Genomic DNA, 12,851 nt, shown 5'->3' with positions numbered 1-12,851 from the left:
GGTACATCAGCAAAGGAGGCTGAGAGAGTATGGCAATGGGCAAATGTTTTGCATTGCTTCTTGACAGCTGTGCACATCCCTGGGAAAGTCAACTGTCTTGACAGGCTCAGCAGATCATTTATTTTGCTTCACGCGTAGTCTCTCAATCTGCAAGTGGTAAATCAAGTCTCCCAGTCTACAACTGGTGAATCAAATCTTTCACCACTGGGACTGTATTTGCTCTCATCTGTTTGCCTCCTCAAAGAAAACCAAGTGCAGCAATTAAGTTTGCCTTTTTCCCCCAAAGGGGCAGCCCCAGAGAAATTCCCTTTTCAAACAGTAGCTAGCTGGACTCCATTATGCCTTTCCCTCTTCCTTTGATGTCCAGGTTCCTACTGAAAGCAATCTGATGCAAAGCTACAGTAGTCCTCATCACTGCATACTGGCCCAGGCAAATTGTTCCCTCTTCTCAGGCCTCACAACAGGGAACCTCCCTGTATCTTGGATTCCAAGGAGGATCTCCTATCCCACTCCTCTCGGTCTCTTCACTCGGATTTCCTCAGTCTCAAACTAATTGCTTGGTTTCTCCAGTTCCATTAATTGCCAGAGACCCTTGATTGTCTCAAGAGGTAGTCCATATTCTTCCACATCCAAAAGGCTTCTATTCCTAGAGTCTGCAGGAGCAAATTGACACATTTTGCCCCCTTGGGCAGCTGCTGGAGGGATAGACACACTCTCTGCTTTGGTTCCTCAAGGCCTCCTCCTCTTTTTGGAACTCTCCACCTTGGGTTCCAGCTTTGCAGCTATTCAAGTGCAACTTGCAGCATTCTCTAATTTTCAGCAAGGCTTTGATTCCTGTTGGTTGGCCATTCTATGTTTTGCAAAGCCTTCCTTATGGGTACATTCCTGCTTTATCCACCAGTCGGGGAGCCAATACCTCTGTGAGATCTTATGTGTTGGAGGCCTTAACAAAGACCCCCTTTGAACCACCATCTATCACTTCTTTAAAATATCTTCTTTGGAAAACTTTATTCTTTGTGGCAGTAACAGTCAGGAGAGTTGGAAGTGCATGCACTCTCATCTGTTCCACTTTGTTTTTCCACAAAGCCAGGATCTCTCTGTGCACCAACCCATTTTCCCTTAAGGTGATATTTAAATGTAACCTAAATTAACCTATTTATCTGTTGGTATTCTTTCCAGGCAGTCCAACCAAGGAGGATATTTGCTTCATACTTTGAACATGCACAGACAATTGTGGTTCTATCTTCAGAAAACAAAAGCCATCAGAACGGGTACACAACTGTTCATATCTTTTGCCTGTAATAGACTGGATTCATAAGTCTCCAAGATTGCCTTGTCCAGATAGATTTCTTATTGCATAACCTTCATCTGCACCTCCAGCATTCACTTTCCACCACATAGATGGAAAGCTTGCGTCTTTTTTTCCAGGATAAACCATTGTTGGTCAACACATAGAAGGTAAGAGCCATAGCTTTGGCAGATTTAGTCTGAGAGAATTAGGGTTTTTTCAGTAAGAAAATCCTAATGTTATGTTTTACTGTTATAGTGACTGTTCTTGATGAAAATCTCCAGATGCTCCAATCCCAGTCCAAAAATCTTTATGTATTGCTTTGATTTTCATTGATCAGTGTAGGAAGCCATTTGATTGTGAACTCAACAAAGCTGATAACCTGCTTAGCTGCTGCCCTTTAAACTTTATGTATTTTCTTTTTTTGAGTATGTGTCTCCAGTTCTGTGACTGCAGCTTTCCTTTGAGATTTTGGATGTTCTTTTCTGTTTTCCCTTCCCTCTTGTTCTTCTGTTTCCACCTTTCCCTTGATTACCATTGCTACTGCTGACAAATCACTATAACTCTTTCTTTAATGTGTAGTATGATCCTGGACTTGCTGTATTTAAGATACTTGGGCAGAGCCAAATCCAGCACTAGGTGACCTAGTTAGTTGCATAGGGCCCACTGGCTTGAGGGGGGCTGCCACAGCATTTAATTTAAACAATTTAAAAAAATTGCATTTCTTCAAGGACACACACTGCATCTTTGTGTATGTCTTACTAAAGATGCACGCACAGCAAAGCAGATTAAAACATTGGAACTTCCCTGATTTTGCATGGGACTTTAAACATGGTGAATTGCCACGAAAGAGGTGCGAACCGTTCCTTCATTAGGTGGGTGAGATTAGAGACAATGAGCCATTCCATCAGTAGGTGAGTGAGATGAGAGATTAGGTGTGTGTGTGTGTGTGTGTGTGTGTGTGTGTGTGTGTGTGAGTGACATGCCCTAGTTAGGGGGTGGCCGGTTTGTCAATTAACTTGGTCAGGCTGGATGGCAGGTTAGTTAATTAACCTGCTCAGGTCAAAGCCTGCACTTTAATTACAAGAGACAAGAGCATGAGTCCTCTACACCAACTATCGGCGGGGGTCATTGTCAAGGAGGTATTAGTTTCAGTGCAAGAGAAGTTTATTGTTGGTCATGCTAAGTCTGTTTTCATTGTGCAACTGTTTTGTTTAGCAAATGGCCATCACCAGTGTTTGTGTTATAGAATTTGAAAGCAGTGTTAGTAGCACAACATACTTGCCTTTGGTGTAGAAAGCCGGGGGTTCTACTCCCACACTATGTAGATGGATTGCTGATGATGTGGTGCACTTTGAGAGGATGGGGGTGCTGCACTCCTGAGTGTGTTTTCCTTTGGATGAGATGCCTAGCAATTATAAACTTGCTGTCAGTTTGCCAGCCATTCTAGCTTGCCAGCTTACCATTTTTTTTTATTTTTAATGTAGCAGGGATAATTTATTCTTTATTGGCAGCAGACATTGAATTTGTGCACAAAGCACTGAAACGTAAAGATGTAATGTGATCCTATCTCGCCTACATTCTCTACAGATGGGTTCGGAGCCGATCCTCGGCTCCGACTCGGCACGCTATACAATAGAATGAAGTCTCTTATTGGCTGAGTTACCTCATATCCCAGGATACACCACTACTGCTTCCCCAGATCTCGTTTGCTGCTTCTACAGCATAGACGTGGTCTCGGACTTGGCTGATCTAAGTGCCTCTTAGTGATTATTTTTCTTTCAGAATTTTCGCTAAAACTTACCCAAAAGCTGTTTTAACAGCTACTTATTGTTGTGTGACTGAGTATTTTAAAAATTTTGTGGTAAAATTGTTTTTTCTTCGACGGTAAAGGATCCCGTTTAAGTTAGAGGGGCCTTGCCCTAGCCCACGCGCCTTAGTTAGAGCTGTTTAACAGCTACTTATTGTGTGATTGTGTAGTTAAAAATTTTGTGGTAAATTGTATTATTTCTTGGTGGTAAGTGATCCCGTTTAACTTAGAGGGACCTTGCCCTAGTCTACGTGTTATTTTTCTCTTTGAAGTCAGTGTTGAAGTAGATAGCCATGTCGAAGGAACATAGGCCATCAGGATTTAAAAAATGTTCTAAATGCAATTATAAAATGTCCATTATGGATGATCATTCTTTATGTGTATACTGTTTGGGGCTGAAGCACCTCCAGGAATCCTGTAGCGTTTGCCACGCTTTTTCCTCTCGCGTGCTCCAAGAGAGGAAAAATAAGTTGATTTTGAAAGGGCTTATTACCCTTTCCTTTGAGGAAGCCCTATCTTCTTCTTCTTCCCCGTCGAGGAAGAAAAAATCTTCTGCTCCGACCAGCCCGTCGGATCCGGCAGCAAAAAAGTCAAGGCAGGCTTCTCCGTCGGCTCCACGGACTTCGGAGCCGAGGGCGGAACGGTCTGCCTTGATGTCTCCAGCCTCGACTCCTCTGGCTTCGGAGCCGAGAGTTCGGGCGTCGAGAGGCGAGTCATCTCCATCGGCTCCACTGCCTTTGGAGCCGATGAAGGTTGCCCGCTCAGACCCTTCCCCTTCGGTGCCGAAGTCCACATCGGCTCCGAGGGAAATTGCAGTGGTGGTGGAATCTCCCTCTGTGCCGATACTTCTCGAAACCATTCGGAGCCGGTCCACCAGTCTTTCGGAGCCGGCGGAGAAGTCGACTCGGACCCGGTCGGTCTCTTCTTGGTCGTTGAGGATGGCCGATTCGGATGTAGACAGGGTGCTTCAAAGGCTTTTTCAGTCTCCGGTCTTTCAAAAGTTGGTCTCTGCTCCAGCCCAGTCGGCTCCGGAGCCGGTTTCCCACCCTGCCATCTCGGTTCCTGCTCCAACAGCTTCGGCGCCGTTGGAGTCGTTGTTGGTGGAGCCGGTGGAGGTTGTCGGTCGGTTCCGACCCTAACTCCAACCCCGCCCTTCGGGTCGGTGTTTGGTACGTGGACCTCCTCTGTCGGCCCCGGGGGGGACGCTTCGGGACCGATCCTTTCGGTTCCGAGCCTCCCTCTCGGTGCGTCGGCGGCGGGAGTTCCGACTGCTGTTGTGGCCTTGGGGGTTGAACCTTCCCAGGACTCTGGGGGTCCCGCCTTCAAGGCCATGAGGAGTGCCTTGGCCAAATCCTCTCTGGCCACTTCTACCATCTCACCACCACCTTCCCTTGGCACGGAGACTGGTTCCTTTGCAATCCCCCTGTCTCATGACAGCGGAGCCCTTGGGCCTGAGGTTACCCCCATCGGGGGTTCCCTTCTTCCTGGAGGTCCCTCCGAAACGTCTTCGGAGGAACCCCCGAGGAAGAGACGGTGCAAGAGGAAGCACGTCGACTCCCCTGATGAGTCTCTCACCTTGGATACCGACCTCGATGATGCGGAAGGGTCCCCCAAGTCGTCCTCAGATGATGTATCCTTTGCGGACATCTTGGAAATCCTTAAGCAACGAGGAGACTGGCAGTCCAAACCCCCTTCTGCTGAGGAGTCGGTGTTCCTCAAGGCCTTCGGGGCTCAGCCCTCCACCTCCTGGGTGTCTCCGCCCTTCAATGAGCTTCTGGATTTGATCTCTCGAAGGGCGTGGGAACACCCGGACTCTGTTGAACTGGTGCCAGCTCGCCCCAATAAATTCCTTTCGGCACCCCCTGATAAGGACTTTCTTTCCAAAGGTGTGGCTGTAGATGCCTTGGTGGTGGCATCTGCCACCCAACAAGATGTGGCAGAGGCTTCAACGTCTGTCCATCCTCCTAATAAGGAGTCTAGGAGCATGGATCGATACGGGAAGTGCACCCTTGCTTCAGCAACCTTTACATTAAGGTCTCTGAACTACTTGATGCATTTTATGAGACTGCAGAGGGATCTGGTCAAGGAGCTTTCGGATACCCTCTCCGGTAACTTACCTGAGCAGTTAGCCGAGACGGCTAACTCCCAGTTGGCTACCCTGTCCTCCCTATCCAACTCGTCCATGAGGCTCATTTCGTATGCAGCCGAAGGAGTGAGCAGAGCGGCGGGCACAGGTGTTGCTCAACGGAGACAAGCCTGTCTACGCCTGTGTCACTTTGCGGAGGCCTTTAAGTCTTCCTTTGCCGATGCCCCCTTCGATGGGTCCTCCCTTTTTGGACCCAAGGTAAAGGACACTTTGACTCACTGCGAGCAGGAGGGTAAGACTTTAACTGCCGTAGGGGCCCGGTTTTCCACTCCCTTCAGACCTTATCCCAAGGCTCGAAGAGGAGGGAAAATGTGGTTCCGTAAGTCTCAAAAGCCTTACTCATCGCAGCAGAGCGATTCCCCTTCTAGAGACAGAGGAAGGGGAAATTTTTCAGGGCGACGCCGTCCCAGTGGCGGCGGAGGTCCCCGCAACACTGGAGACCGCGAGTCCTTTTGTGGCTCCTCCTCCTTCCAGCATCCCTGAAGGAGTGCCCGACTGTGCAGCTCCGGAGCCAGTCGGGGGTCATTTTTCGAGGCACCTAAAGGCCTGGGAAAGTATCACTCAGGACCAATGGGTGCTCCGAATCATCGCTGGAGGTTACACCATTCCCTTCTCTCAACCCCCCCCCCCACCATCCCAAAGAATCCCGGACCCGCCACCCAGTCAACGGGATCTGGCAGCCATCGAAATTTCAAAGCTGCTTCAAAAAGGAGTCATCCAACCTGTCCCTGCAGATCAGGCCAGATCAGGGACTTACTCAAGATTCTTTTTGGTACCAAAAAAGACCGGGGACTTGAGGCCCATTTTGGATCTCAGCAGGTTAAACCGATCAGTGAAAAAGTCCAAATTCCGGATGGTCACCTTGCAAACCATTCTCCCGCTTCTGGAGAAGGGTGTTTGGATGTGCTCCATAGATCTCAAAGACACCTATTATCACATTCTGATAGATCAGGCGTCGAGGAGACACTTGCGCTTCAGCCTAGGAGACAGTCATTTCCAGTTCTGTGCACTGCCCTTTGGTCTCACCACAGCCCCCAGGGTGTTCACCAAATGTTTGGCAGTGGTGACTGCTCACCTGAGAAGTCTAGGATTCCAGGTGTTTCCATACCTAGACGACTGGCTCCTAACTGCCACCTCAAGGCATCTACTCTTAAAAACTCTAGCAGCCACTATCTCCCTAGGCAACTCCCTAGGAATCACCTTCAATTGGACAAAATCCGTATTGCTGCCATCACAGCGTATTCTGTTTATTGGTGCAGAAATAGACTCAAGGCAGATGCGAGTCTATCTTCCTGCGGAAAGGATAGCAACATTGCAGTCTCAGGTTCGGGCGTTACTCCTCAGACGTCGCGCTCCAGCGAGAATGATCCTGCAGCTGTTAGGTTCCATGTCAGCCACCATTCTTCTCATCCCCTTGGCAAGGTTGCATATGAGGATACTCCAGTGGCTCCTCTCAGTCCAGTGGTCTTATCAAGACCTCCCCCTCAGTCACCACATATTGATCACAGAGACGTGCAAACAGGATCTTCGTTGGTGGCTTCTTTCCTCCAACCTGGATCAGGGGCGACCCTTCGTTCCCCCATCCCGTTCGGCCACGTTGACTACGGACGCCTCCCAGACAGGGTGGGGGGGACATTATCTGGAAAGGTCGGTCCAAGGCACGTGGCACTCTGACGAGAATCTTCTCCACATCAATATCCTGGAAATGAGGGCGGTGTTTTTAACGTTGCAAGCACTGCACGATCACCTCCCCCAGGGGACGATTGCCATTCAGTCCGACAGCATGTCTGTAGTATGGTACTTGAACAAGCAAGGAGGGACCAGGTCTTACCCCCTTTGCAGAGAGGCCATGAAGGTATGGGATTGGGCGATTGCTACCAAACGCTTTCTAGTGGCAAAGCACATTCCGGGGACATCCAATGTGATAGCCGACAGACTGAGCAGGACTATTCTCTCCCCTCACGAATGGTCCTTGAATCACAAAGTGGTAACACAGATTTTCACGAGATGGGGAGTTCCATGTTGCGATCTTTTCACAACTCCCCTCAACGCAAAATGCCAGCAGTTCTTCTCTCTCATTCCAGTTCCGGGGGAGATCCCCAAGGATGCTCTGGTCCAAGCTTGGCCCCCCGGTCTGCTATACGCCTTTCCACCGGTTCCCCTTCTCCCCAAGGTGATTCAGAAGGCGATTCACTTGGGAAGCAAAATTATTCTAATCGCCCCATACTGGCCTCGTCAAGTTTGGTTCCTTTTTCTTCACAAGTATGCATTGGACGGTCCCTGGTTCCTGGACCAAGTTCCGGACCTCTTGACGCATCAGTCAGGACAGCTCCATCAGTCCCTCCATTCATTGAAGCTAGCAGCTTGGCTACTCCTCTTCCGACCATAGTTAGGAGCCATTCTTTCAACCCTGAAGCCATGCATATTTTGTCCTCGGCCCACAAGACTTCTACTAAAAAGATGTATAGCAGTAAATGGAAGAGGTTTGCTATTTGGGCCCAACTCCGAGGATTAGACCCTATGACAGCCTCGGTGTCAGAGGTTCTGAAGTTTTTAACTTCCCTGTTCAACCAGGGTTGTTCGGTGTCAAGTTCAATTGGCAGCTATTTCCAATTTTCATGAGAACGTAGAACCACCTTTAATGAGCAATAAGTTGTGCAAAGCTTTTATTAAAGGAGCTTGGCTTCTACGGCCCCCTATATCTCATCCCGCACCACCGTGGGACCTTAACTTAGTGTTAGGCGCATTAACCGCACCTCCCTTTGAGCCGGCAGCAACCTGTGACTTGAAATTTCTTTCTTGGAAGACTGCCCTTCTAGTTGCTATCACATCAGCCAGGCGAGTTTCAGAACTTCAAGCCTTATGTGTAAAACCACCATACCTGGTATTTCACAAGGATAGAGTATCTCTTAGACCAAACCCATCCTTTATACCAAAGGTTTGTTTTAACTTTTGTTTGCAACAATCACTGGAATTACCGTTTTTTTCCCCTAAGTATACAAACAGAGCTGAGTATACCTTTCACAGCTTAGATGTGCACAGACAATTACGTTTCTATTTGGATAGGACACACCAAGCACGAAAATCAGATCAACTGTTTGTGTCTTTTTCGGACAATAAATTGGGCAAAGCCGTCACGAAAATCACTATTGCCAAGTGGATCAGAGACTGTATCAGTCATATTTATCGCATTTCAAATAAAGAGCTTACAATTCCAGTGAAAGCTCATTCTACCAGGGCTATGGCCACTTCAGCAGCCTTTCATTCCAAGCTCTCTATTAATGACATCTGTGCGGCTGCTACATGGTCTTCTCTACACACCTTTATTTCTCACTACAAATTGGATGTGGCATCTAGGGGTCGAGCTTCCTTCGGTTCCACGGTTCTCTGGACCGTTTTCCAGTGAGCCACCCAGGAATTAGGTGCTAGGGACGCTGTCCCATCTGTAGAGAATGTAGGCGAGATAGGATCACATTACATCTTTTAGTTATGTACTTACCATAACTTTAGATGTATGGGATCCATCTCGCCTACATTCCTAATAACCCACCCTCCTTCCCCCTGCCTTGGAGGCCAGAAGAGACCGGACGGTCCAAATACAACTGTTTCCTCTCTTGAAACACCTGGCAATCTTATAACAACAGTCTATGTGTGTGTGCATGTGTGCGGACAAACAAGATCTGGGGAAGCAGTAGTGGTGTATCCTGGGATATGAGGTAACTCAGCCAATAAGAGACTTTGTTCTATTGTATAGCGTGCCGAGTCGTAGAGAATGTAGGCGAGATGGATCCCATACATCTAAAGTTATGGTAAGTACATAACTAAAAGTTGTTTGCCAACAGCAACCTCTTCATTAGTTACAGATCTCTTTAATGTGGAATTATTCAGGTAATTTTTACTTCTGCAGAGATTGTGCATATTGATTGATATTGGAGGATTGTAATGAAAGAAGTCTGAGTGGCCTTTTGTGGTTGAAATGTTCTGAAATGGGTAGTTTTGTCATTATTGGTTCATACATTTTGTTTTGCTGCTTACTGGAAAAATGTTCAAAACTACAAATTTAAAACAGTGTGTAACAAGTGGTGCTGTAATTATGCAAGGAATATAATTTAATACAGGAAAGTGTATCAAAGAGCACATGCATGTATGCATGATCCAAAAAATGTATGCAAAGGGCCTGTGGTTTGAAAACAGACCAAAGGTAAACTTAATCCGTCACTGGCCAGATGCATTTACTTTGAATGTGGGTTTCAATGAATGTGAGTTTCAAGATCAGAGAAGTTTACTGTTTATGCTAAGTCTGCTTTTGTTGTGAGACTATTGTTTTGTTTAGCAAATGGCCATTGGTGGTTGTGTTGTAAAATTTGAAATAAAAGTTTCAAATTAAATCCAAATTTTTTTAATCATTGTAGAAGTAAAGAAACTAGTATGCACACTCACAGTTGTGAGCAGTAATTATGGTAACTGGGGAGAAGTAATAGGGCACTGGAATGGCTGTGTGTGGGGTGGGGGCAGCTGTGGAGGGGGGCCTGGTACATTGGCCCTGCCTAGGGAACCATTTGACAATGATCCTGGTTGTTTGAGGGGGTTAACTTCTCCCCAGAATGTGGGCTGTAACTGATGGAGGTTAACTGGTTTGACAGTTTGTCTTACTGGAAAAATGGCAACTGAAATAAAGCATAAATAACTATATAATTAGCTTCCAGTCACAGGTTATTGTCTGTCCTCCCAACTTCCATGATTGTCTAGTTCAGGCCTTGGATGTGAAGTTGCAAGACAACAGGGCAGGACAGTGGTCAGATTTTTTTTGTTGTTGTTTTATTGTATAATACTTTTTTTTGGACCTTGCTTAGCTACTTCCTCCCCAAATTCTCTGACTAAATTAGCATGTCACCTCATTCCATGGGAGGAGTCATCTTGTTTCAGAGAGGAATGTCTTTCAATAGTCTCATTTTATTACTGTCTAGGCTGTTAGTGAGGGTTGAATGCCAGTGAGTCATCATTTAAGGGAAGCTTGAATTTTCACTTTTTTTTTTTCCTAACACTTCCACTGGTGGCTGTGATTCAACACTAGTATGCAGATACACTTCGGTACATGTACAAGGAGCTGCCATGCAGGTATGGCTTAGCTAACAGCAAGTGGGCATCCCTGACCATACCTCTCAACCTCTTAGATTAAGAAATCTGGGCAATGTCATAAATAAAAGTGGGACAAATGCACAAAAATAGGGGCAATTTTTAAATATTGCTGTTACAAACTTAGAAAGTTAATAGAGTAACATGTTTTGCATTAGCATGAATTTTCTGAAGGATATAAATTCTGAAAGTCAAATGTCTGTCATTATTTCCTAAATTCACTCTTTAATGATTTTCTAATATTTTGCCAGAAAACCACAATTTTATGAAAAACGGACCAGAAATTTGAGGTAAAAAATCAGGACATTCTGTAAAAATGTGTACAGTTGAAAGGTATGCCTGATACTCAGTGCTGCATTTTGTACTTCTCTTTTACCAAAAGGGTTTGTGCTTCAGTTGATGTACTGCCTTTATCCCCACCCTCCATCCAAGGATGGACAAATCAACATTGACCACTCACTGTCATTCTTCAGCATCTGGGCTGCTGCTAGAAGCCTGTATCAAGGAGCTTGCCAATGGTTAGAGTAGCATTTGTCAGGGATAGAAGACACAGGATAACATTTATAAAAGTAGCAGCAACAGATGGTGTTCTAATATGTTCATTGATATTGAATTCACTGGCACTATGGAAGCATCAAATAATTAAAAAAAGAACTATCTGCTGCAGTTTTCCTTCCTTCCCCATGTTATCTTTCCCCAAAATATCTTTGTGTTTCACTGCACCATGTTTTTGCTTGTATTTTGCATTTATTCTGTAGCGTTTCAATTTGTTGTTGGATTTCTAGGTATCTTCATTAATCAGCTTATGTCTGTATTATGTTCTTCAGATTCTGCACTTTACTCGCATCTTGTTTGTATAGCATTGTGTATTTATTGTTACTTTAATTCTCCATTTTTCTTAGTGCGTTGGAAAACAATTTTAACTTGGCATGCTTTTACTTGTAAAATAATTTGTGAACAAATCAGTTAATTGTTACTCTGTTTTGTCATTCATGCAGTTTTTGTTTTAAAAATTGATTCATCGTTTTTCAATTTTTACAGTCCAGAGACTGTCTCAAACTTGGCCCTCCTTCAGAGGGAGAATTGGTACAATTACGATGGACGGATGGAAATGTGCACAGTGCCAAGTTTGTAGCTGCTCACCTTAGTCAAATTTATCAGGTAAAGCTGTCCCCTTTGTTACATTGCCTAAAAAAACTTGCATCTCACCAGGGACTTTGTGTTGTCTGCTTAATTTTACTTATTCTACTGTCTTTGTTTTCTTTTGCAATATTTTGCATTAAGCTTATATAAGTGTATTTTGTTTGTAGTAAAGCAGGTTTAGAAGCATGTCAAACTAATATCTTTAAATCCTTGCATATGTTATACTCTGTATAAAACTATGTACAGGACAGGCCAGATTACTGTCTGTGTGTATGTAATTGCAAACCACCCAAAACTGCTTCTTAAATGAATGCTGTCATGCCAGATGTCGTCACGATCACTCCTGCAGCATTGTTCCTTACCCATGGGAATGAGTTGCAAATGTAGGCATTCTCTCACTTCAGAGATCCCTAGAATAGAGCTGGACTTCTCCACTAGCTTAGGATGTTGACTGGATGGATGGTTAAAAGCATTAGCATATCACACCATCTTTTTTTTTTGCCCCAAGAGGTGATCATTCACTAGTCCATCCCTCTAGGAAACGTTCAGAAAATGAGAGCATTCAGGTTTTTAAACTCTTTATTCATTGTTGATTTGCTAAATTCATCTAAAATTTCCCTAATTAGACAGTTTTGTTTATTGTTGTTTTTTAGTTTAATAATGGAACAAGATATGTATGTCTGTGGAAGACAGATTCTACATGAATATTACCATTTTATTGCCCCTTTTGGATGGAAGAGAACTAACAGGCCTTCACATTTCAGTTCTGCATTAAATTTATTAAGAAAGATGTGTCTTCATTGGTCCTTAACTTTATAGGCCTTTCTCAAACATAAGAAGCTAGTGTGTTGCTCAAAGGTCCTACAAAATCCTCGACTGTTGGCCACAAACAATAATTATCCCCTGTGAAAGAGCACAGACACTGAGAAATGGAGAAGCCAAAGAAGCTAAAATTGAAAAACTGTTAGCCAGGTAGCAGTAGTCTTTATTTACCCAGTCCCACCAATGCCTGAGGGTGTAAGACTGCCTTGTCCATCCAGGATCCCTCCCACCTGTTTCATATCTTCCCTTTCTTTCCTGACACCTTTTGAGAGAGGCACTGATATTTATGTATTTGTTTCAGTTTAACTGGGTACGTGGGCTGGTCAGATTGACCTTTTTCAGACCTGACCTTGGCTCAAGCGAAAGCAAGGAAAAAGATGGCATGTACACATTTGCAAAATCAAAGTAATAATTATAATATTCTCTTATACATATATGCATATATACATGGAACCCCATGAGTGGATCTACATATGCTAAGAGGTCTTCCTGCAAGTAGTGCACCA

General features: G+C 45.0%; 1 protein-coding gene across 1 annotated transcript in view; it reads left to right on the top strand.

Annotated features, from left to right (window-relative positions):
• The window catches only part of KDM4B (lysine demethylase 4B), a gene marked incomplete in the record, with an annotated part of 3,340,808 nt that overhangs the window by 3,154,084 nt on the left and 173,873 nt on the right, over positions 1-12,851 (top strand). The window contains 1 exon segment of the mRNA XM_044054047.1: positions 11,422-11,541. Coding sequence (XP_043909982.1) covers positions 11,422-11,541 — 120 coding nt within the window.

The sequence above is a fragment of the Protopterus annectens genome, chromosome 13.part0, assembly GCF_019279795.1.
Source record: "Protopterus annectens isolate FY-2018-M chromosome 13.part0, PAN1.0, whole genome shotgun sequence".
NCBI lineage: Eukaryota > Metazoa > Chordata > Ceratodontiformes > Protopteridae > Protopterus > Protopterus annectens.
This window is presented reverse-complemented; position numbering and strand designations above follow the sequence as displayed.